General features: G+C 44.6%; 1 protein-coding gene across 1 annotated transcript in view; it reads left to right on the forward strand.

Annotated features, from left to right (window-relative positions):
- The first annotated feature begins 1041 nt into the window (after positions 1-1041).
- Positions 1042-26694, forward strand: part of ENTPD3 (ectonucleoside triphosphate diphosphohydrolase 3) — a 34083-nt gene continuing 8430 nt past the window's right edge. Inside the window, exons 1-7 of the mRNA XM_061127838.1 lie at positions 1042-1120; positions 1920-1971; positions 5662-5789; positions 13879-13996; positions 21716-21866; positions 24207-24366; positions 25344-25577. Of these exons, the coding sequence (XP_060983821.1) occupies positions 1932-1971; positions 5662-5789; positions 13879-13996; positions 21716-21866; positions 24207-24366; positions 25344-25577 (831 nt within the window). The 5' untranslated portion in view covers positions 1042-1120; positions 1920-1931. The remainder of the gene's footprint in view (positions 1121-1919; positions 1972-5661; positions 5790-13878; positions 13997-21715; positions 21867-24206; positions 24367-25343; positions 25578-26694) is intronic.

Below are 26694 nucleotides of genomic sequence, written 5' to 3' on the forward strand. Positions count from 1 at the left end.
TGTTCAACAGTCCATGTCCATCAGACTTAGGGTGAATGATTGGTGCCCTTGCATGCTTGTATGTGTGTGTGCACCCACATACACACACCCAGCTTGGGACCCTCCTCTCTGGGCTCAAAGGTCTCAAAAAACAGGGGTACTGTTCTCTGAAGGCCCTTTCGTCTCATGAAAGGTTTGGCCCTACCTGCACAGGACAGAACACTAGTGGTGCACAGGATCTAGCTCCCAAGGACATAGTCGAGGTCTCAGCAATTCCCTTCAAAAATTCAGGAGCCACAAAGAGGGATGACTCAACAGAAGCCTGCTTACGCATCTTGCTGGGATCATTCCAAGAGTCCCAGGGGGTCACTCAGAGGGGCCACAAGGCTACCTACTGGTGCATTAAAAACAGACTCCTGGTGCATGTGAATGGCTGCATTTTGGTCACTTTTCCTATTTGGCCTCTTCCAAGAAGTGCTTGGACTGAATTTTGGCCTATAAAATGCAGTGAGGGACAGCATTGCTCAGTAACTAGTAAGAATGTCCCTGGACATAGTGAAGGCAGTTCTGCTAAACTATCTGAGAGGGAAAGACTCTGTATTACTTTGCCCTCCTGCTCCAAGTGACCCAGGGACCGGTCTGCTTACTTGTCTCACCCCCACCATTTCAGGTGTTTACAGGTGTCCTCGATGTCACGGAAAGATGGAGCACCAGTGCACACCCACAGAGTGCCTAGTCTCTGCCCTGCCCTGACTCCACTTCCCCTCCACTGAGGCTTGGGTAACAGTGGAGGAAACCAACAGTTAAGTCAAAAGGCTGTTGGCCTTGACATCAAAGAGGGCAGCAGTTAAAAGACATCACCCCCGCCCCACTTTTCCCAGGTAGGCCCCGGGCGGGATCGCTAGTGAAGAGCCAAGGCCCCGCTGCGGTTCCCAAACCTCCCCGCCCCCACTCCGCATGACGGTGAACTAGAAGAGGGAAGGTGAAGAGGTGCTTGGCCAGGACCAGTGGGCGGGCCCAGGACACGGAAGCCCCGCCCTGCCCCCGCCTCCGCCCCGCTCCCGCAGGAGCCCCTGGAGCTCTGGCTGCCGGCGGGCACTGCGGCAGCGCCAGTCGCCTTCCTCCGGTCGTCTGCGCACAGGTGAGGAGTGGACCCCGCGTCTGAGCCGCTGCAGAAGGAGTGGGAAGCTTCGTGGGGCTGAAATCTGGGAGGGAAGGAAACGGAATCGAATTCCTCAGGGGGCCGGAGGGAGGGACAGAAGTACGCGGGCCCCACGTCCTCGGGCCGTGGGGAGGTGATCCATGCGGCCCCCGGAGAGGTGGACGCGTCTTTAACCGAGCGCTTCTTCGGGTCCAAAGGAGCGCCGGGAGCTTGGATGTCTTGACTCTATGGGGATTCAGTCCAGAGTGGGGCCTCCTAGATCCTGGGGCGCTGGATGCTGGGGGCCCGACATCCTCTTGCAATGGTAGCCAGTCAGCAGCGACAGATACTCGTCTTGGATCTTGAAAGAGCGACCTCGGGCTCGCGAGCCGCGAACACACAAAGAAACCTCCCTTGCTGGCGTGCTTTGAGAAAAAAGCCCTGCCTCAAACTGTGAATGTTGATAATAGGTTGAAGATTTGTTCTGCCCCAGGAGGTGTGTACAGGTGGGAAAATCTGCAGGAGAAGCTTGACTTCTTCGAAAATTTTTTGAATTTAAAATTTCAGCAAGCCTGTCCTTCCTTTTTGCATGGGGGGAGGTGGGGGTTGGCGAGAGAGGACTCTAGAATATAAGCCCAGCTTTGGGTCTGCCTGGGAAGTTCTAGGTTCATCTGGCCCCCAGCAGGCTTTCCTTTGGAAAAAGTGAAGTGGGTTTGTGCTTTAACGCGGTGCAAGTTTTCGGAACTTCTTAAGTCAGGGACCAAGTGCGCGCCGTCATTCTATGTTCTCTCACCTGCAGCTGGAAGGAGAGATGTTCACGGTGCTGACCCGCCAACCTTGTGAGCAAGCAGGTCAGTATCACTCAGCAGGCAGCGAGTATGATTTTGTCACGTCACCCAAGAATCCCAGCTTCAGCCCAAAGGCTCTTTCATCCACGTCCCCAGCAAATGACGGTTTAACCTCTTTGGTGGGAGACTTAGTCGTCACCGGGCTTTTGCCACCGGCATAAAGTAATTCTTTTCCTCAAAGCCACACAAAACAAGGACTAGCATGCTTGTTTCGCTTAAACGGTTTTTCCGGTTTGCATAATCCATTAATTTGGCCCTTGTGGTTTCCCTTACCCAGCTGTGTGTAAGGTCTGCTTTAGAATATTGTTGATTTTGTGATGAACTGTAAAGTACTTGGAGCTTGTCTTTCTTTCCATCCAAGTTGCTGCTGGCCTGGTGCCTACAGCATCCCTTCCCCCTCCCCTCTTCCCTCCCCTCCCTCCACCCCCTCCGCCCCCCCAACCCCTGCCATGGTCAGTGTTGTTACCACCTTTTACTGCAGGCACATGGGTAGAATTTGCACACACACACACACTTCTGAGCTTGTCCTGCCCGCCTGCCTGCCTGCCTGCCTCTGGAGCACATTCTGCAGCTGCTCTGTGTGGAAGCCTAGAAGGGTTTGGCCTCTCCCCTCTCGGGAGGCACCTAGTAATGACAGTGTTCTCCAGCCCTAATGACAGCACAGCTCTAGGCTGCAGTTCCCTAAACGAATGAGACCTGGTCTAGTCCATTTTGGTCTACGACAGGCTTTTCTGCTGGAGCAAGGCTTTGCTTAAAGTAATCACAGCTTTTCACCTGAAAACTGCTGAAGCGCAGAGTACTTAGGAGGCTAGGCTCGTGGCTGTGGTCAGGAGACTGCTTACGTATCACCCCCAGTTCCGCCCCATGGACAGATGTTCTTTAGTGGTACCCCTAAATTGGTATTCAAAACACTTTGATAGTTTAACACATATACTGTAACATCACACATGCAGAGTAACTTGTTACATTCCTTCCAAAGGACAAGTTTAACTTGGCAGATTAAATGTCTACCTTGTCTTGTATATAACTGACCTGGCATGTGCACTGTGTAACAGTTGATGCAAAAGTTTGCCTCTGCGGATAAACCGGTTTCTGTCTGGGTCATACCCTTTGATCTGGAATCACAGAAAAGTGAGGCAAGACCCCTCCAGAGGCTCTGAAGGTTAACGCCACAGTGGCTGGCCTCCCTCCAGGTGCTATGACAAACGATTCCGCAGTGAGTAACTTGGTGTATAAGTCGTTTAACACACTTAGGACCAGTTCTGTGGAATAGATTCCCAGAAGTGGGATTATGAGGCAGATAGTATACACATTTGCAATTTTGATACATTTTGACAAATTCCCCTCCAGTTCACTCCCAGTGACAAGGTAGGAGAATTAAGGCACCTTGGACATCAAGATGTGTCTGTGGCAGTATTTATACTGCAGGGGAATCAGATGAGGTAAGTTAAGAGTTGGCTCTTCTGAGGTATTGAGACCTACTGCATGACTGACCTCCCCAAGTAATGAGCACTGTGATGTGACTGGATATTGAGGTTGAATCTGACTCTATATGGTATTAAATACATGCTCTTTTTTTTCTTCCAAGAAAATATCTCCTAGAAATAATGGAGTAGTAAAGAATAGCTTATGATGATCTAAAAGTAGATGTTCCAGAATAGGGCAGGTTCTACCCCATTGCTGTTCAATAGAACTTTCTGTGATGGTAGAGATGTTCTGTAATTACACTGTCCAATATGGTAGCCACTTTTGATTATTTAACACTTAGAAAGTGGCTAGTGCAACCGAGAAACTGTATTTTTAAATTTTATTTACTTTTAATTAATTTAAATACTCAATTGGTGAGACATATTTGGATTCTCTGAATTCAATGATCTTCTTCTTATGCTAGTGTTTATCATAGTTCAGCCATTTGAGTGTCACTACTTATGTTTATGTTGTAATAGTTCTAACAAGACTATTATTTAGTCAATATTTTACTCTAATGTCTTTTTATCTTTAAAAAAATTAGGTATAAGTTATATATAGTGATAGGTAGTGGTGGTGGTGGTTTAGTCGCTCAGTCGTGTCCTAATCTTTGCAACCACATGGACTGTAGTCCACCAGGCTCCTCTGTCCATGGGATTTCCCAGGCAAGAATACTGGAGTGGGTTGTCATTTCCTTCTCCAAGTGATCTTGTGACCCAGGGATCGAACTCGGGTCTCCTACACTGCAGGTGGATTCTTTATGCTGGTAAATGCAGGAGACCCATGTTTGATTCCTGGGTCAGGAAGAGCCCCTGGAAAAGGAATAGGTTACCCACACCAGTATTCTTGGGCTTCCCTTGTGGCTCAGACAGTAAAGAATCTGCCTGCAACGTGGGAGACCTGGGTCTGACACTACTGAGTTACTTTCACTTCTTTAATATATAGTGAAATGGATAGATCTTAAGTTGTGTCCCTAAATCTGGTATTCTTGCCTTCTGGAAGGATTATGTTTTTAGAAAATGGGCAATTTATAAGAATATTTTTTAAGGGAAATTGTATCTAAAGGAGCTGGTTTGCTGTGATTTTTAGTTTTTTTCCAAAGGATTTTGGAAAGTTTGATAAATTTTGAAAAATGCACAAACTCATATACCCCACAATCCTATTTAGATATAAGAGCATTTTCATTTCTCTAGAAAGTGCCTGCCCCAAACCCCTGTGCCATCACTGTTCTGATTTCTATCACCCACCTGTTTTAGAGGGTAACATAAATGGGGTCATTTCAGAAAGTTTCTTTCCTTCTTTTCTTTTTTTTTTTTAAATAAATATATTTGCTACTTTATTTATGAAATTTTCATTAGCCCACACTGGTACATTAAGACCCAAGTAAATATTTGCTCACAATCATCTAGTTAGGAAATATTAGCTTAAATTTAGTAAGTAAAAATAGTCCATTATGATACATTGTATATTATCATACAATGCATATAATTATATAATTATCTTTACTTAGAGGCTATATTTAGTTGAAGACAACTCATATGCTACTTTTTTTTGTTTTGCATTTACTTTTATGATTAAAATATAAAATATAAATACCAGAGATTACATGACCCCTTTGGGAGGGAACATGTGGATTGGGGTCTAGTTACTCTTCATTTGTAAAAATGTCTATGTCTTTACTATAGACACAGGGAAAATGACTGAGGTTGAATTCTTACTGGACACCCACACATCTTAGGAATTCAGACACATTACCATTTGTTTGACAATGTCACCATGTACTAAACTTTAAAATCATTGATTGTATCTGAAATACAATAGGAATTTCTTATTTATCCGAGGTTATTTTTTTAATGAAATATTGTATCACCTGCTTTAATAGAAAACTCATAATTTTCAAATATACATTGAAATAAATGTTATTGGAAATCATCTCAGGGACAACCAGTAATATGCATAACACACTTTGGGAAATACCAGAGAGCTAGACTATGCACACCCTCCTTGCAAACGGTGTTTTAGTCCACTCTTTGGAGGAAAGATACTCAAATGGGTATTTGAGCCCAGTTGTAGTTCTAAATGTTTGGGTCTCAAAAAAGCCAGAGGAAGTGGCTTATGCATGCAGCTGAGCACCTAGTTAAGCACCCAATTCACAGATTCTACGAAGAAGGGCAGAGCCCTGTTCCTGATTCCCCCTCATGTGTCTTCTGGGCTTCCTCATTTTAGGCCTCAAGGTCCTCTCCCGAACTCCAGCCATCATCGCCTTGGTGGTCTTGTTTTTGAGCATTGTGGTGCTTATGGCTATCACACTCATCCAGACACACCAGAAAGAGGTCCTCTTTCCAGGACCAAAGGTAGGTGTGAAGGGGTTGGCACTGAAGGGAAGAAACGGGCTCTGGCATCAATGACTCTCAAGCTGTGAGTTAGAAGAGAAGAAAATTCTTGCCCTTCCTCACCTCCAGCTGGAGCCAGGGAAAGGTGGGGTAAGACCCAAGGAGAAAGACTGGACATGCTAGATTTGTGGTGTTTGAGGTGACAGACTGATAGTGGTGACACCTTCTCCTAGGATGATGTGGTCTTGCTTTGACTCCTGACTTTTGGAACCAAAGCACACTTTGTTGCCAACTTCCCTGGTGGCTCAGACGGTAAAGCATCTGTCTACAATGCAGGAGACCTGGGTTTGATCCCTGGGTCAGGAAGATCTCCTGGAGAAGGAAATGGCAACCCACTCCAGTACTCTTGCCTAGAAAATCCCATGGATGGAGGAGCATGGTGTCCCTGGGGTCGCAGAGTTGGACACGACTGAGCGACTTCACTTCCACTTTCACCAAAGATTTACCAGCTTGTCAGTCTCCCCAGATGACCCAACCTTGCTCATGAGCAGAGACCAGGAGACCCAGGCTCTTCTTCTGGCCTAGCCTGGGTAAACAAAATCAAGGACCTGGAAAGTCTCCTTGATCTGTGCTGTGCTACGTCTCTTGAGTCTAGAAGTATGCCTTGATCCCTCTGACTCCTCCCCCCACCAAAATTATTCCGGACCTCATGCTAAGTTCCAGAGACCTCTGTCAGCCTTGGCAAAACCATCCCCCAGTGGATGGACTCTGGTAGACAGAATTGTACGTGCCCTCTGCCTTGGCTGTAAGGGTGACGGGAGGTGATCCCCTGAGGGAATGTCAAGTGAAAGGTGAAGATAATCGGTGAGTCCTTCAATTATTTTGAGTAGAAGTCAGCAAACTTCCTCCGTAAAGAGCCCGACGGTACATATTTTAGGTTTTGAGAACCACTTATAGTCTATTGCATATCTTCTTTTCTTTTTCTCTTCTTATGACTCTTTAAAGCTATGAAAACCACTCTTAGATGGAGCGCCATAGGAACCATGTTATTTGAATCTCATTTAGTATTTATCTTTGACCTTGGGTCTTTTCTAAATCTTCCTGCAGTTAGGGACTGTTCATAGGCTATATTTGATATAGAGGTTTTTAAAAGATAAAAAGAACCATTTTTGCCTTGACTCTGTGGTTGAGTTTGATCTACCATCCAGAGTCCACTTTGCTAAAGGAGTAGAGGAAAATCTGTTTCTTTCTTTCTGTCTGTCTGCCTGTAAATTAATTAATTAAATTTTTTTCTGGCTGCAAAAAGAAGCTTGTGGGATCTTACTTCCCCAACCAGGGATCCAGCCCAGGGGCCCAGCAGTAAGAATGCCGAGTCCTAACCACTGGACTGCCAGAGAATTTCCTAAAATCTTTTCTAGATAATGGAATTTTGTTCTTTTATACTTTTCTTAAGAATCTCAGCCTCCCATGAATAACATGAATAAAAAAGAAAAATAAAAGCCTCGTGCAGCTGTCCAGTGGTGAGAGGAAAACAGATTATCTGGCTGTCCAAAGACATTAGCTAAGGCCTAGAGAAGCTATTTTCCCAAGCTCCAGGCACTGCCTTCCTCTATAAACTGTATAAAATCAGGAGTGCAACTAGAGGAAATACCATCTCCTTACTCTTTGTAAATTGCTAGTCAGTTGAGTGAGCATTTTTCCCTGAATAATCTCACTGAAATCTTGTGCCAGCTATGGAAGATGGACAAGCCCTGTCACCACCATTTTGCAAGTGAGGAAACAAAGGCTTGCTCAATGGATGGTGGGACCAGAACCTGAAACCTGAACATTCCTCTACCCACCGCCAGGGCTCTCTTCATTTCCTTCCAACTGTTCCTTGATCCTAAGTTCTGAATAGGGAGGCCAGGAGGAGATACTGGCTTCTGATAGGAAAACATGTCCTCCTTTGCACAGGAGGGGAGGACGGGCACAGAGACAGGAAGGTGCTGAATCGCAGGAGCGACTTGGGGGGCAAGTCCATTCTTAGACCCTAGTACCACCCTGTGCATGCGTGCTCAGCCGCTTCAGTTGTGTCTGACTCTGCGGCCCTATGGGCCATACCCCGCCAGGCTCCTATGTCCATGGGATTTCCCAGGCAAGAATACTGGAGAGGGGTTCCATTTCCTCCTTCAGGGGGTCTTCCCAATCCAGAGATCGAACCCACGTCTCTTACATCTCCTGTTTTGGCAGGCAGGTTCTTTACCACTAGCACCACCTGGGAAGCCCATTACCGCCCTTAGACCCCATAAATCAAAGGAACCAGCTCTAGCTGCACTCCAGGTACACCTTTCCATGGGACAAGGGAATGTGCCCACCAAGAGCCATGCTTCCCCTTCTAAAACATGCTGGGGACCCCAGAATCCAGGGTCTGTGTGGGCCTTCCCCTGAGAGCAGACCTCACCACTGACCTGAGGGGTGGCAAAGGGGCAGCAGCTTGCAGGGGGAGTAGACAGAGCATGGGCATGGTCTGTAGTCTGAGCTAGCCCACCTTCTACAGTCAACGTCCAGTGCATGAGGCTGTTCACACTGTGGATTTGCCTGTGGATGAGAAAAAGACAGGCGGCGGGGCGGGGGCGGGGCAGGACAGGGCAGAAGTCTTCCTTTATAAAAAAGGGTCTCTTGGGCCCTTCAAATGTGAGGGATGGGCTGGTTAAGACAGTTGTTTGGGGAGATGAGAGGTAAGTTCAAACTGGAGGGACATGGAGGAATTAGAAGACCTGAAGAGTAAACTGGGGAGAGAAAAGTGGGTCCCAGAGCAGTGTGGAGGGTGCTGTTGAAGGAGACCACACATGTTTAGTTCCACTGTGTCAGAGCGGTTTCCCTAGTCAAAGATGCCTGTGCAAGACTGTCATGTGGGGGTGACCCCAGGAAGCACTGGGGGGGTGGAAGTGAGACAGAAGTGAAGGCAGTCAGTGGAGGGGCTGATACCCAGCAGGTTACCACTGTGGGCAGCTGGGACTGCCCTGGGAGCCAGTGCGGAACTCACCTCAACTCATCTGTCACGGGCATACAGAACACCTGCCTCACAGTCATCCGAGTCCGGGGCGTATTTACACACCAGCTTCCATTGGTCATCGGTTGAGGGCTGCTCCCTGGGGGACATAAGCTCTCTAGTATTTCTGGCATATTGTGAGCTCAGGTAGGCTAGGCCAATGGAGACAGCCTTCAGGCAGGTAGAAAGTACATAAGTGGACATCACAGGGGTGAGGTCTGAGAGCTTGTGGGTGGGGAACCCTCAGTGACTGTCACCCCGTAGGTAGATTATTTTCATTCCCACTTTGAAAACGAGAAAACAGAGGAACAGAAAGGGCAAATAGCTTCCTGCGATTACACAGATTAGAAGTAACATAATTGGCATAGAAGGAAGAAAAAAGCAGAGAACAGTGGCCTAAGGCAAGAGTTTGGAAGGATCGGTATGTATATCCTCATTAGCAGACACAGTTCAGAGAGGGGATTTTTAATTTCTTCAGCCCCAGCTGTAGGAGAATGAGTTCTATGACATTGGAATATTGGCTCAGGGGCTCATCCTGTTTCACTGAGAGAGTTAGGTGTGAGAAAAGACAGATGTTGTGGGCCAGCTGAAGTGGAGTGGAATGACAGCTTGGAAGGGGGCCCTTCACATGCAACTTTTCTCAGGCTGTCCAGACACCTGTCCTTCTGTTGTGCAATGTGTGCTGGGGGTGGGAAGGGCAGTGTGGAAGTGGAGGCAGTGAATATTAAAAAAAATGAAAAAATATATAAATTTTTCACTGTTTATGTTTTCATACCTTGCTTTATCTTGCCTTTGCATGCAGCTGGTGGTTCTGAGGGGCCAGCTCCATGGTGGTCTGCCTATATAGGGAGCCCTGGAATGTTCCTCAAGACATGAGAGGTCAAGATTTCTAGCTATTAAATCCAATGTTGGCCCATCTGACCTTGTTTTATCTGAGTGTTCTATTAAGTTCAGTTCAGTTGCTCAGTCGTGTCCAACTCTTTGCAACCCCATGGACTGAGGCACACCAGGCCTCCCTTTCCATCACCAACTCCCAGAGTTTACTCAAACTCATGTCCATTGAGTCGGTGATGCCATCCAACCATCTCATCTTCTGTCGTTCCCTTCTCCTCCTGCCCTCAGTCTTTCCCAGCATCAGGGTCTTTTCAAATGAGTCAGCTCTTCGCATCAGGTGGCCAAAGTATTGGAGTTTCAGCTTCAACATCAGTCCTTCCAATGAACACTCAGGACTGATCTCATAGAGTGGAACTATTAAAACTTAGGCAACAATAGAAATATCCCCAGTCCCTTTTTCATTGTTACTGGTTTGACCTGCTCTATCAGCTTGAGGAATAAACATGACAACATTGCCTTTGTTTTTCACCTACCCTGCCGCTTTATTATCGTTAAGTCTGACATCCTCCTCTTGAGGTTTTACCTCCCAACCCCCTCACAGTTGCCTGGAAGCCCTGAAGCCTCTCAGTCCCATCTGATCAGCATCCCTGCACCCACCTGGCGTCACTGGTGGAGAAGGGCATGCAGAGTCCCAGGTCTCAGGGACACTGCTTTTCTGCCATGACCTGCTCAGGTCACATTAGAGCCCAGGTTGGATCACACAAAAGCACAACAACCGGACCAGGCTGTGTTAAAACCATTTCCTTCTAACCCTCATCCATTCTCAGTCATCAGCCTGGGTATCAGGTACCCTGTGGCCCACCCGGGTTTACCTCTTGGAAAACAAGAGATGGGTAATTGGTTTATTCCTTTCTAGAAAGCCCTGGCTCCTTATTCACATTGGTCATTCTCCTCTCCACCCAGATCTGCATACCACTTAACTAAGAGTTTGCTTTCAAGGGTCTTTTGTCTGAACAAAGTCTGCCATACCATACCAGGCACCTTCTTACTAATCAGTCACCATGTTAAGACTTGTTTTTCTTCAACAAATATCATATATTAATGCATCTATATGGAATCTAGAAAGATGGTACTGATGAACCTATTTGCAGAGCAGCAATGGAGACACAGACATAGAGAACAGGTTTGTGAACACAGAGTGGGAAGGAGAGGGTGCGACAAATGGAGAGAGTAGCATGGAAACATATACACTATCATGTATAAAATAGATATCCAGTGGGAATTTGCTCTACGACTCAGGGAATTAAAACTGGGGCTCTGTGACAGCCTAGAGAGGCGGGATGGGGTGGGAGGTGGGGAGGAGGTTCAAGGGGGATAGGACATAGATATACCTATGGGTGACTCATGCTGACGTATGGCAGAAACCAACACAATACTGTAAAGCAATTACCCTTCAATTAAAAATACATTTTAAAAAAGACTTGTTTTTCTTGGAACTCAGTGAAAGTATAGGGGCTATGAGTACAGTTTGAGAGTCAGATCCCAGCTTGATCCCAAGTCTGTGACCTTGGCTAATTTTACCTCTGTGAGCCTCAGTTTTCCCATCTGTCAAGTGGAGATGATGATAACACCTGCCTTATAAATGCGACATTAAGGCCCTTTCTGTAATGCCTGGCATATTATAAGGGTTCAGCAAATGTTTATTACTATCCCTATTCTTATTATTATAGTAAGAGTAATGATGATGATGATAAACACAGCTAAGAAAGCTGATCATGTGATCTTTGCTTTTGCTTTTCCTAGACGCTCACACAGTCCATGACCATGGGTTAATATGGAAGACTGTTTTTTTTCTGTTGACCCACTGAGTGTGTCTTCAGTTCTGCGTCAGGCCATGTGTTTTTTTCTGACAGTGCATTAAACAGAGGGTGCCTTGCTGCTTTTCACCCAAACATCACCCACTTCATTGAACTGAATGAAATTCATTCTCCTCTTACACCTTCCTCCATGGAACCACACTGAGTTGCACTGATCTAGGCAAATGAACTCTGAAAACCGGTTAAAGACCAATTTTTCCACTTTTGAAAATGCCAGTGAAAGATGGTGGGGTGGGGGTGGATTGTGTTAGTGAGAAGTAGCCCTGGGCCTGGAGGCTGCCCCTGTCAGTACATCAGCAGGTACCCAAGGGGCTGCCATTTCTCCTGCAAATCTCAGAGCAAAGTCTCTGGCTGCACCCACTGTGGTGAAAACTAAATCCCATTTTTCTGGAGTTACAAATGAAAGTGAACATTCTTCTTTCTTTCTGATCTTGGCCCAGGAACCCTAAGCGTTCTTCATGAAGGGTTGGAATAAAGAAGATTTGGGAATAGACAGTATGGTATCTTGTGGAGTGGTTGCCTTCTTATGCTCACTCTCCTCTTATCAGTACCTGGCCTGGAGGGGCTGGTGGAGGGGTAGTGAGCAGGCTGGCAGCAGAGGGAAGGAAAGAAAGCACTGACATGGAGGCTCAGACCTCTGGAGTACCTGATTTCCTTCAGTTTCAACCTGTGCTTTAATCTCATGGGGAGCCTCTGCCTGGAACAGATTGTGAACAATGCCTCCCTTGTTCGCCATAGAGGGGTGTCATGTCAAGATCCCAAACAACACGCGTCATCAGACTGAACAGCCAAGTTGAAGAGGCTGTTCAAATTCAAATACCAGTGTACACAGCGTGTTCTAAATCTTAATAGAATGGAGGAGCTGGAGTAACACTTTTTTATTTGCTCCTATTTCAAATGAAGCAAGTGTTCATGGCAGAAAGTTTAGAATCAGGGGATTGGATAAATGAATTACTGTACGTCTCACAGTCAATGTGATGAATGTCTTAAAAATCACGATGTCAGTGTTTTTACTGATAGGGAGAGATGTTCTTGATATATTTTTCTAGTAAGAAAAGAGCACTGGAGAAGCTTCTGTGTAATATAATCCTATGTTGATTTAAAAACATATGAAACACAGGTGTATATGTAGTTGTATGCATAGAAGACCACTGGAAAAGATATATAACAAGGTGTTAAAACAGTAGTTGGGTTTGAGGAGTGTTATTCACTTTTCTTTCCTCTTTTTCTTGCTTTGTAATTTTATTGATTTTGCTTACTGGTTTTTCTATGTAGCCTGAATTTATTGAACAGCCAGTAAGCATCAGGCAGATGGTCTCCTATTTACTTCCGAAAGGAAGTTGTCTGCAGATGATGGAATCCAGAGAGCTTAGGTCTCTTACACAATATCGGAAAAGTAGGAATCCATCCGATTTGACCTGCCTCCAGAACCCAACGTCATCTTCCTCTCAGACAGGCTAGGCTAACTCAGTGGCAGAGGAATTGGGGAAAAGCTGCCATCCAGAAGCCTCTGATGCCCTAGGCTGACTCCAGCCCAACCAGATACTGACCTAGGTCAGCATAACTCATTCCCGTGCCCCTTGGCTGCTACTGCATGCTCTGTCTTGGGCAGGCCTGGTCCAGGGCCTGGGCTGGGCCACACCTTCAAGCAAAGCTCTCTGGTAACTGCCTCAAGCTGGATGATATGGCTGGCAGTACCCTCCTGTCCATTCTTCCACACATGAGTCACCAAAGTGAGATGATATATCAACAATCTATTGTATTTTGGTTTTTTCCTCCTTAAGTACTTCCTTCCATGGTTTCCTATTGGTTGCTTATTCCCAGGCGGATAGTCCTGGAAGTTTGGAGAAGAAACGGCAGCAGGTGACTGACTATTCATTTTCCTCCTGAGACCCAGGTGGCTTCTGACCTCCCCTACTTCCACCCTGCGGAATCTGGATGAAGGAAAACCAGGAGATTGTCTTTGCATGCACAGTCCTTGGGGTACTCATCTTTAACCTTGGCTGCATTTTGGAATCACCATGGGAGCTTTAAGTACTGTTTGTGCCTGGGACAATTGACAGAGATTCTGATTTAATGAGTCTCAGGGTGTAGCCTTGGCATTGGGAGCTTCAAAAGCTCCCTAAGTGATTCCACTGTGAACCAAGGCTGAGAACTGTGGCCTGGAACACCTGACCCATCTCCTCCCCACCCCTCCCTCCAGTATACAGAAACAAAGTTGGTTTGGAGAAGATAGTTTTTTCTGGTCAGGTTCTATATAAAGGAAGCAGTGTGGGTTAAACTCTTGGGACGACTCAGGGTTCTCTGGGAAAAGGGGTCCTCAGAGAGGCTGAGCCTGTAATTAACTCTCCGTCCCCCTTTTATTCAGTATGGAATTGTACTTGATGCCGGGTCTTCCAGAACCACAATCTACGTGTATCAATGGCCAGCAGAGAAGGCGAATAATACTGGAGTGGTCAGTCAAACCTTCAAATGCAACGTGAAAGGTAAGGCCCAAGGGCAGAAGGGAGCATCCTAATGTCCTTTGGAGGCCTGCAGGGGTCCTGAAATACTGCCTGGAGGCGAGGAGTGAGCACTGGGCTGGGCGTCAGGGAAATGAGACCTCTCCTTAGCACTGCTACTCTTCAGTACAGTGACCTTAGGCTAGCCCCTTCCCTTCTCTGGATCTCAGATTTCTCATCTGTAAAACGGGAGGTGGGGGTGTCAAGAACTGTGAATGGTGTGATACAGGTGCTGGTGAAAGACCCAAAACTTCTGTCAGAAACAAAGGAGAGTTTATTACTCACACAAATAGCTATAGCCCAAGGATCAGCATTTTCTTGTCCTGGTTCTCTGAGCCCAATTTGCACAGGGTGATATAGAGAGTGCCAGATGGTACCTGCTTGCACAGTGGGTTGTATTACCAATAAGGAACCCTGAGATTAGAGAACTTGAAAGATTTATAATGGGCGCCTGCCTTGCTCTGGAGGGAAACACTATCCGTATCTTCTTAGCCTGCTTATTATGCAAATATCCCTGAACAGATAGTCCAGAACAACAGCAGTGAGTGCCTCTGCTCATAAGATATGTAGAAACACAAGAAATTCATGGAAAATTATATTCCAATAGGAAAATTATATTCCAGTTGGCTGTGTATGGTGGGAGGGGAGGGTAAAAAGAGATAGAGATGGACCATCTGTAAAAAACAGGCTTGTGTGGCTCTGTTCCAGTAAAACTTTCTTTATGGACCCTGAAATTTTGAATTTCATATAATTCTCAAATGTCACAAAATATTATTTAAAAAAAAAAGTTCAACACCATCTAAAAATAATGCACGAATATCTCAGTTCATAGGCTGTATAAAAGAAGGTGGTGAACTGTATATGGCTAGGGAGTTGCCAATTCTGAAACAGAACGTTATCAGTGTCTTTAATGACCCTCCATGCACTTCCTGCTTCCTCCACAATATATCCTGAATGTTATGTTGACTATTTACTTGTTCTTTTTTATAGTTTTGTCCTTATGCATTTAGTTTTTCCTGGTTTTGGAAATGGAATCAAGTGCATATTTATACAATTGGAAGCAAACACTTATTCTGTAATTTGCTTTCTTCACTACCACTTGGTTTTTAAAATGCATCTCTGTTGCTATGAGTACCTGGTTCATTTTTCCCTGTTGAGGGATATGTGTATTTCCCTGGTTACTAATACGGTTAAGTATCTTTTTATATATTTATGACTATTTCTGTTTCTGCGAAATGCCTGTTCATGTCTTTTGCTCATTTTTCTACTGAATTGCTTGACATTTTCCTATTGAGTTGTGGAATTCTTTGTCTGTATTCTGAATATGAATGCTTTGCTATATTATTATTATATTGTTGCTAATATCTCTCACAGTTTATGGTTTGTCTTTTTAGTTTTTCATGATGTCTTTTGACAAATAAAAGTTCTTAATTTTTACAAAGGTACAGTTATCAGTCTTCTGCCTTTTCGTTTGCTCTTTTGTATGTTTTATTTAAGAAATCCTTCCCTAACTTGAAGTCATAAAGATATTTTTCTATCAAAAGTTTTGAACTTCCCTGGCAGTCCATTGGGGATCACAGGTTCAGGCCATGTGGCACAATCAAAACAAAAAAGTTTTCTAAATTTGCCTTTTACAATTAAGTCTTTAGGCCACATAATCAAGCCCAGTGAGTGAGTGTATATGTATGTGCCACCCTCTTTAGAGCACTATGATTTTTGACTTGGCCTGGATCTTCCCAACCAGTGTACAGGATAGGTTACAGGGATACCCTCAACCTAGAGGATGAGTTAGACTCTGGGCCAGTCACCCCAAGCAACTTCCTTCATTTCCCTCAATAAGCTGCTCAAATAGAATACCCTCTTGCAGATCGTGGTAGAGAAAACGTTGGGAAGCAGAATTAGCCTTTCCCGTAGAGAGACCAGGAGTTGTCTCTGGATAACCAGGGTGCACTCTGACCATCTGCCCTTCCATGGAGGACAGCCAGGAGCTCGCCGATCCTGGAACATAGGTGTCACAGCTAGGGTCTTAAGGAGCAGATGCGCAGACAGAGGCTGGGGTGCAAGGGAGTGATGAGTGGAAGAGAGGCAGAAAGAGGAGGACTGCACAGAAAGAGAAGTCAGATTGCAACTCAGGCAAGGCAGAGCTCCAGCCAATTAGAGGTGTCCTGCACTGGGTATAAATGGTCTGAAATGACCGGATGGTGATTCCTCCTGTCACTGTCAGTTATTGGATGCTGCCAGCTTGGGAAGAAGGTGTTGACCAAGAGTTTTCTGCAGCTAAAGAAAACCCTGAAGGAACTAACATCTGAACACTAAGCCTTTATTTGAAGGGGCATCTGTGTGGCACTTCTCTTGGCTCCTCACAACAGGGAACTTTTGTGTCTTCTGAGAACCGCTTGCATCATTACCTGCACTTCACCAGCAGCAGCAACCTTTCTGAAACTTCAGCCAGAGACCCCATCTCTGTGCTCCTAACTTCTGAGCTATCTCTTCACTGTGAAGCATGAAACAGGATGCTTTTTTAGGAAAGACAGACCAGCCACTCCAAGCAGAGATAATATTGTAGGACAGTGATGAAGACATCACCCTCATCCCTACTGTGAAAGCTCTGGAAACTTATCTGAGCTCTCTGCATCTTGACTCCCTCATCTCTAAAATAAAAAGCATAATAACAGTAATACCCACCCCACAGGAATGATTTGGATTAAATGACATAATATGTATAAAGCAGGTCCATGGGATTTTTCAGGCAAGAATACTGGAGTGGGTTCCCATTTCTTCCTTCAGGGGATTTTCCCGAGAGCTTGGCGGGCTGCAGTCCATGAGGTCACAAAGAGTCAGACACAACTTAGCAACTGAGCACCAGCACACATAAAGCAGGTAGCAAAGACCTGGCATACAGTAGGCACTCAATAATTGTTAGCTATTATGTGGCACCACACTTTAGAATTCCCAGTGGATATTCTTGCTAAGAGGCTGTCTTAACATAGTTGTAAGATCTGCCTCTAGCCCTGGGAGGGCAGTTTAGCCAAGTCAGTCGTGATGGCCTCAAACTGTAGGAAGAGGTGGCACTTTCGTGGGGAGGGACCCGGGCAGTCTCTCAGGGGCAGGGGCCCTTGGCCCACCCTGGATGTGATTGAGGGGTGGAGCAGGGTCATGGAGCCCACACCACATCCATAAATGGATCTTCTCTTTGATCACAGTAGCCTCAGGGATCCATATATTCTCGGAATGACCAGAAGACCACAAACTACAGCTCAAATAACAGAGTTGAAGTTTGGCAAGTGTCATCCACTGGAAGACAAGTGGCTTCGCCAAGCATAATTTGGGTTTCTAGTTTCTTAGCTGCAGATTTCCCCAGGACTCCCCTGGCTTGGCCAGTGTGAGGGAGCTGTGAATGTTTGCTTGCCTAGCAGTGTTCCCTGAATGCCCAGGGCCTTAGAAATATCTTTCTCAGGGCATTAGTGGTAGGCGTCAGTCCTCAGATGCTGCTGTTTTCTGTGAGTTCAGTGGGTGCTGCCTTAGCTCCTGGGCGCCATGCCGGTGTCTGTTACTCTGGCTGCTTATTTTAAAGCCATTCTCTGAGGGTCACTGGCTCCTTGCCTGTCCCTCATCTCTTGTGCGGGATGCACTGCTCAGGCTTCCTGCTGCCTTCTCTCAGAGGTAACAGTCATGTTTTCCCTTTACACCAGCAGTTAAAATTTTTTTCAACTCCACTGAGACTAGACTTAACCATCTCCACTGAAATACCTTCAAAAGTTGCTCTAGGGACCAGATCACTATAGCACTGAAAACCGTCTTTTGCTCAGAACATGTCTTTTGCTCCTGTCCCACCTCAAGTAAGTCTTATGCCAGCTGTCCAACCCTCTCTTCTCAGACTGGAATAGCAGTTTTAGCTCTTTCGTTGGAGTTTCCCAGTATTCCATGAGCCTGTGAACCCAATCTCCTTTTCCCTCTGGGAGGCTTAAGGGAACCTTATGAAAATAGGTCCCTGAGGGACATGCTCAAATACTCCACATTTCAACATTCTAGCAATGCTCCTAACCAGTTCCTGTCCAGAGATCAGTTCTTGCAGAAATATATTTTGTTTGCTCTAGACTGAACTACACAATCCCCTTCCTATAGTGTGGTGGGCTGATCTGAAAATCTCACTGATTGATTGATTCATTCATATATTTAATAAATATTTATTTGGGTGCTTGCTATTTGCCAGTAACTGTTCTTGACACTGGGAATTCTAAAATAACCAATGTACAAAATGTACAAATACATGTACAAATGTACAATGTACAAAATGTACAAAGTCTCTACTGTTATAGAACTTACAGTCTAATGAAGGAGAGATAGCAAATAAATGGGTATATGATGTCAGTCAGAAATGCTGGGAAGAGAAACTAAGCCAGCTAGGTGGATAGAGAGTAATCATGCGTTTCATGGGAGAGCAAAGGTGACAGCTAAGCAGAGACCAAAGTGAGATGAGAGGGTGAGGCATGCGCGTGTTTGAGGGAAGAACGTGCTAGCAGAGGGCATGGCAGGAGAAAAGACCATGGGTGGCAGCAGCTCAGCACTTTCTAGGAAAAGCAGAGGGGCCAGTGTGACTGGAGCAGAACGAGTAAGAGATTCAAGTGAGAAATGAGGCCAGAGCTGTTGCAGAGGCCAGCTCAGGGAGGACCTTGAGATGGAGTAAGGGGTTTGACTTTTACTCAGATGAATTTTGTTCACAGTATATTGGGAAGCCATTAGGAGATTCTGACCAGGGAGCTAACATTAGATGACATCATTTTAACGGATCACTCTGTCAATGTAGAACATGTAGTCAAGAGACCTAGAGGCAGGGAGACCAGGGTTATTAGAGCAGTGCAAGTGGGAGGTGATGTGTGGGTGGTCTAGCCTAGACTCGTGCTTCTCAACATAGGGCAATTTTGCCCCCCAGGGAACATCTGTCACTATCTGGGGATATTATTTTTTTTATTTATTTAACGGATTTATTTGGCTGCACCAGGTCTTAGTTGTGGCATATGGGATCTTAGTTCCCTGACTAGGGATTGAACCCAGGCCCCCTGCGTTGGGAGCATGGAGTCTTAGCCACTGGACCACCAGGGAAGTCCCTCTGGGGACATTTTTGGTTTTCCCAACTGGGGTTTGTGGTGCTGCTGGCATCTAATGGTAGAGAACAAGGGCACTGCTAACCACTGCATGACTTGCAGGACAGTCCCCACAATGAAGAACCATCCAGCCCAAAAGGTCAGTAGTGCGGAGGCTGAGAAACACTGGTTGAGAATGGTTCTGGGGAAGGAGTGAGAAGTGCTGAGATTTGAGCCGTATTTTGGAAGTAGAGCCAACAACATTTTACGATTGTTTTAATGTATGGCATCCTGGCTGGTGGTACCTAAGCATCAGTTCTGACCTGAGTGACTGTGTGCATGAAGGTACTGTCTCCTGAGAACGGGCAACACTGAGGGTTGGGGCTATGGCACGGATTAAGGAATCTGGTTTTGAATATATTAAGTTGAAGGTGCCAATAAATCATCTAACTCAGGAGACAGCAAACTTTTTCTGTAAAGAGCTAGAGGATAAATATTTTTCATGTGTTGGCCATATGATCTCTGTTGTATTTAACTCTCCTACTTTAGCATGAAACCAGCCATAGACCATCTGGAGACAAATTAGCATGTATGTATTTCAAGAAGACTTTATTTATGGACACTAGTATATGCCTAATAGGATATACCCTAAGGACAAAAAAGAATTTCAAAAATGTTTAAATTGTTTTCAATAATCCTACCACTGGTGGTAGTGCCGGTACTGTCACTGTCATGCTGAGACTGCTGCATGTGGACTGTGAAATAAAGCAAATGAGTTATTAAGTTGGAGGGATTGGGGAACAGGATTTTTAGCATAGGAAAAGGAAGGTAAAGATACAAGATCAGTGAATTCAAGGGAAAAATTGAAGTTCTGAATTAGAAATACCACTAAGAATTCATGACATATTTTCTCTTGAAATAAAGTTTTCTCTAGGTCTGTCTTCTGGAAAGGTTTGCAATGAGCACCCTAACTTCTAAATTTTGGATACTAGATACCATTACTCAATAAAAGAAATCAGGATTTCTTGGAGAAATGGCAGATTCCAGATCTGGGGCAGGAAGTATATAGGTCATTGAGACACTGCATATCAGAAAGCAGAGAAGTTCTTAAAGGTTTTTGGGATCATGTCAAAAGAACTCAGCTACCAAACTGAAGAAAGCACCACTGGATAAAGATGGGCCATCAATAAGAATAATAACTGCAATATTATATAGCAAACGTATCTGTAGATTCATAAGCCCTTAAAGATATTAAACAAACAAATAAAATCCCTCATTGGTTAAGAAGATACTGGAGATGCAACATACACACACACACACACACATATATAGCATATATATAAATTTTAAAAATTTATTTGGTCACGTGGCATGTGGGATATTAGTTCCCCAACCAGGGATCGAACCTCCGCCCCCTACATTGGAAGCGTGGAGTCAACCACTGGACTGCCAGGGAAGTCTACAATCAATATTTTTTAAGCTGGTAAATAAAGGGAAAGAATCAAGCACATATCTATCCAACCTTCCCTGTACCAACTGTACTATAGGGTAACCAAGTAGTTAATGATGGGGAAGTTTTCCTCTTTTAAAAGCATTTTAAATAAAAAGTGAAACAAGAATGATGGAAATAAAATATCACCATTTCACAAACCCTAATGGGCTAATGGATCTAGGCAATGATCACTGATGCCTATTAACAGCACAAAGAGAGAAGCAACCAGATGCTTGTGCGTCTTATTGGAAATGCACATCCCTACAAATGACTGTTTCTGAAAAAGTTCAGACCTGAATCTGATTAAGCCTCTGTGTTCAGTTACCAATTTATAGAAAACACTGAAACCAAATAACATATTAAATGAACCATGGAGATGTGGTCAGCAAATTCTAGACTTTAGGAAACTATAGGACAAATGAAATTGCAAGGGAAAAAGTGTTTAATTACAAAGAAAAATTAGAAAGAGAGGGCAGAATCTACATATTAAAGGAAATTTAAAAGACATGGCAACCAATTATAATGGATGGAATTTATTTGGGCCCTAGTTCAAACAAACTAGATAGAGGTAGAGGGAGAGAAAAAACATGAATATGGAGGAAATGTGAATCTTAATTAGATATTTAATTATATTAAGTGATTATTTTTTAAACTTTTATATAGACTAATGAGACTATGGTTATGTTTCTTTAAAAGAAGTCTTATCTTTTAATGATACATAATGAAATATTTATAGAATGAAATGATACCATGTCTGTAGTTTGCTTCATTAGGAGAGAATGGGAGAGTGCAGATGGGGCAAGATTGATCACTGTTAAAACTGGAAGATGGGTGCATGGGTTTGTTGCACTCTTCTCTCTACTTTTATATATATTTGAAATTTCCATAATGAGAACCTTTTTTTAAAGCAGGTTTCGGCTCAATTTTTTTCACCTTTGTAATTCTTTCCTTCTATATTTTGAGAATTGACTCATCTGTGTGGCCACATGGAACTTAGCACATATACTGTTTTCAATCCCCTACAAAAACCCATTAATTTACAGAGCTGATTTGCTTTTTTATTTAAAAGTTGTATGGCTCTTGTTGGTTCCTGGTAATGCTAAGAAGTGATGAATGTTTGCTCTTCAGGCTCTGGGATCTCCAACTATGCGGAAAACCCCCAAGATGCCCCCAAAGCCTTTGAGGATTGCATGCAAAAAGTCAAGGGGCACATTCCAGTCCATCTCCATGGGTCCACCTGCGTTTACCTGGGGGCCACAGCTGGGATGCGATTACTGAGGTAAGAGCTCGAATGGCCCAGAGAAGCCCGTTGGACCAACATAGCCAGGAATGTGTCGAACCTTTCCAAGAATATAACTATTTCTGGGAAAGAAACCCATATTCTGCCATAAATTTAGGCTTTCAAAGTTGGGAAACTTTTAGTCTTAATACTCAGAAAGAAACAGTTCTATATTTAATTCCCTTCCCCATGGTGATTTTATTGAGAACTCTGAAAAAAAAATGAAAGTAACATGAAATCTAGTCATGGGATGTACCTCTAGTTTTCTTGAAAAGTAGAAACTGTTTTTGACCTCTGGTATTTTAACACTGGGGTTTCCCTGGTGGCTCAGTGGTAAAGAACCGGCCTGCCAGCGCAGGAGACTCAGGTTTGGTCCCTGATTTGGGAAGGTCCCCTGGAGAAGGGCATAGAAACCCCCTCCAGTATCCTTGCCTGGGAAATTCCATGGACAGAGGAGCATGGCAGGCTACAGTCCATTGGGTCATAGAAGAGTCAAACACAACTGAGCGACTAAATAACACCTTTAATACCTGTGCACAACCAGTGCCACTAAATGTAAGCCACTATCCTCCTAAGCTATTTAGCTTCTACCCATGTACAAAATGTCACCGAAATATCTGCTTTCAAATAATGGGAATTCTGCTCCTCGCCCCAAAGCCTTTGGGGTTACTATAAAAAATAAACATCTCATTTCCTTCAATTAAGCAGTTCCTTCTAAATTTTCAGCCATGACTTTTAGCCCCATTGTATTGTTTTTGAATGTCCTTTCTCATTTTTTTTCTCCATGATAATATTTCCTTGACCTTGAAATTAAAAAAAACAACAACAGTTTTTTAAAAACCCATCAAGCTTAAAACTACCAAAATTAAAGGGCAGATGCTGCCCTAAACTTTGAAAATAAGGCTTTCTCCCCAAAAGATGACACTCATTTGGTTGCAAAGTCACTTTGTCTATGATCCTAGGGATGTAAAATTATACGTATTTTCTTCACCACATGCAGAAACTTCAAAGGAACAAACAGAGTCGCTTTCAGATGATCATCAAAAAGATCATGAAGCACTTTCAGTTGGATTAAGCCTTTTCCTTGTAGTTTTCCTCTCATTTTTTTTCTATTCCTATGTCCTGGTTGATCAAGTAGAATGTGGAAGGAAGTCAGATTTCTTTGCTTACTCTTGGATTTTGCAGTGTGTTTTCAAGATTGCTGTGTTTACTTGAAATAGAAATGATATAGAAATCCCTTCCTTCTGCCTTTTCTTTCTAATGGAAGCAAAGAACTCAACTTTGTCTTGGTTGCTTTTTTCTCCCAGTCCTCTCAGTGAGAAATCATTCAAAGGCTCTGTAATTTATAGCCATGGAAAAAAACATGGAATAGAAAGTTTGCAACTTAGTGAGAAGGTGAATGTTACATTTGAATAGATTAAATACTGATGCTTCTTTGTGAACTCTTTCACAACCTCTGATGGTGATCCATTTCTTCTGAGGAACTAGTTGATATTTTAATTGCCAGAAAAGTCACATATAGAAAAAACAATAATTTGAGTCTCTGGGATAGGAACTAATAAAACTAGGAAAATCATTCATTATTTTCCAAGCAGTGATAAACTGCTACTGAACGGGAATGGACTTCAGCTTGTAGCATTGCTCTTTCTTCTTCTTCAGCCAAGAGTGAGCCACCCCCCTGACTTTCTTAACCCACTGATGAAAGGGAAAAGAATGTCCCAAGTGAGCTTTCTTCCATCAAATGGCACAGATGAATGATACAAATATACTATGTCATGGGTGATAGGAATCCTATGTCACCACTCCTCCATGGGTCAGCACACTAAAGGATTTCAATTCAGTGACAACCGTGATGGCCATCATATCCCCTCATGCCAAAGCCCTCCCAAAGAGCAAAGCAGGGACAGCGAAAAACCCCTCTTCCTTTCCCCCTCCCTCCTAAGCTCCCCTTCCTTCTGGCCTGATGAGGGTTTCTTTGTATAGTGCCCCAAGCGAATACTTGTGCTACTCCTATGCCTTCACTAATCTCCTTTTCTCTGCTGATCTGAGACAAGCAATAGTGATTGAGTAGGAGGCTCTTTAGCTGGTTGCTAGATAGCAGAATAGGAACAGGTAAGGGAGGCGAGAACAAGTGATATTTTTACTGGTAGCTATTTCCCTGCTTGGCAGTTTGACAGGTAACAAGTGCAGCCTGCCTTCATGGTTGCCTGGAAGGCTTCAATTTGCAGAGGGGGTTCCTGTGTCTACATCTGGAAAATGGTCCCTGCCTGAGGGAGTGGGGAGGTTATTTTAAGACTGTTGTCTGGGCACTCAGCCTTTTGTGTTCTGTGCCTTGAATAGGTTGCAAAACGAAACAGCAGCTAATGAAGTCCTTGAGAGCATTGAAAACTACTTCGAGTCTCAGCCCTTTGATTTTAGGGATGCTCAAATCATTTCTGGGCAAGAGGAAGGGATATATGGATGGATTACAGCCAACTATTTAATGGGAAATTTCCTGGAGGTGTGTGAAAACAAATGCATGGTTTTTAATCTTGCTGTTTATTCTGTCCCCTGGGATTGGGAGCTTAAGCAGAGGTGCATGCTGACAGGGCCATCTGTCCTGCATCATTTCTATCATGTAATGCATTAGGGAAACACCAGTGATAAAACAGCCAGGACAAGACATGTATAGCTGGGAAAAAGCCTCGGATCCTAAATAAGACAAATGCATGTGGTGGGGGTGGGAAGGATATCATTTTACCAACTAACAAGAAATTTGAGGGGGGGGGGGGAGGATCTAAATCTTGCAGTGGGCCATGAGTCTTTTGAAATCCAACTAGAGAAGGACCCTTCCAAGAAGTCCTGTAGCTGTCAGGAATTTACGGAGCCCTCAGGCCGCCTTCTTCTCACTCACTCTGTGTCCTCAGGCCTCCTCACACTCCAGTCTCCACACTCCCTGCTCCTTTGGTGCAGAGGAAAGCTGCCTCTGAAAGATTGTCACCAGGTCACAGAGGGTGTAAACTGAGGATACCCCTACCATGTCCAGCCTAAGACCTGTTTTCTTCCCCCTTGAATATATTTTTAGTTAATTAATTTAGTTAATATTTTGGAAAAATTCACATAGAAATCCACAATTCTAGCTTCTTCTGGACTCCCTCACTCCCCAAAAGTTGGAAGAGCTGGTCAGAGTAGACTCACATTCCTGCATGCCAACAACCAACTGGAACAGAGTATATAACTCATACATTCCCCAGATGGCCACAGTCCTCTCACCATTCCCTGTTGTGTACACCTAATCTACTCACTCATTTCTGTTGCCTGTCCAGTCCCTGAAAGCATTTGAGTTCACCACCCGTGAAACTAAGGAGAGATTTGGCCCTGAATGCACCCTATGTCATACTTCTTAGCAATAAGAGATGGATCCTGGGTGATGAACCCTGGCCAGTCAGAGATGGCACCTTTGGTCTTTTTTTCTTGCTTCTTTTTCCAACTGTGTAGAAGAGCCTGTGGCATATGTGGGTGCATCCAAGTGGAAAGGAGACCACAGGTGCCCTGGATTTGGGTGGTGCCTCCACCCAGATATCCTTCGCGGCAGAAGAGAAGGTGGGGCTGAACACCAGCGACATCATGAAGGTGACCTTGTATGGCTATGAATACACGCTCTACACACACAGCTTCCAGTGCTATGGCCGAAACGAGGCTGAGAAGAGGTTTCTGGCAACCCTCGTTCAGGTACCTGAGGCAGGGGGCAACAGGTGTTCCCTCGGGGAGAAGATGCCTTGCCTTCTGGGGTCTGTCCTTTCCACTCCAATTAGAAGGTGGATGGAAACAGCAGCATTTTCTTGTTAACTTGTAGGGGTCCAAGCGTTCTCTTCCTCTCTCTCTCTCTCTGATACATTGACCACTTCCAGTATATTTGAGTCAGAAGTCCAGGGAAATTCCAGAGCCGCAGAGGTTTTATAAATGATTCAGGACTTGGGATCCCTTTATGGATATAAACTGCTTTAAACTAGTAGCTAAAGAAGCTGGACATTGCAGAGACTCCCCTGAGTGCAGACAAAATAATATACCTATTCACAGGAGAAATCCTTGCTGACAACAGAGAGGGCAGAAGACCTCCCCAGGCTCAGGCTTCTTTTAGATGAGCCTGTATTAGGCAGATTTAATGCGCTTTATATGGTGGGATCTTAGAGCAGCCGAATTCCATCACACTGGCCAGTAATTTATATGGTAACTGAATATGATGGCCACCTCAGACATCAGTTAGGCTGCCACTAACATAAAGTTGACATGAGTACTGTTGGTGGCAGCGAGAGCACTCACACCATGGATGTGACCCTGGGCCCCAAACTCCAGCGCTCAGGGGACGTCCATCTCGGCCATGGCTGAAAAGGGAAGGTGAAGATGAAAGGAGAATGAAGGGAAGGAACCTTGATCACCTGGAGGGGCATGAGGCCAACCGGAGGCCACAGATCCTAACTTCTGAGGGGAGCCGGGGCAGGGCACAGGGGCTGAGTCAGCCTCTGAATGTAGTGGACACAGCATCAGTAGGTTAACCCCCACCACTGCAGCTTACTCTGGTCATGAGGAAGGACGCAGTGTTTCCCAGCCACTAGCTGTAGAAAAATTGGGTTGGTTTACAAAGAGTCATCAGTAGAACTCACATCTTCAAATCCCTGCATTTACTGAGTATTCATGCAGAGTGGATTGTGAGAATTCACCCTCCAGGTCTGGCCCTCTTCCCAAAACTTCTCTTCCAGCCTCACATGAAAGGCTGGAGCCCCAGCACACATGTATGCCACATGTATTTTGGGGAGAGGCTGGGTGCTCCTGGGAAAGACAGAGCGGG

Source organism: Dama dama, chromosome 24 (genome assembly GCF_033118175.1).
Source record: "Dama dama isolate Ldn47 chromosome 24, ASM3311817v1, whole genome shotgun sequence".
Classification (NCBI taxonomy): Eukaryota; Metazoa; Chordata; class Mammalia; order Artiodactyla; family Cervidae; genus Dama; species Dama dama.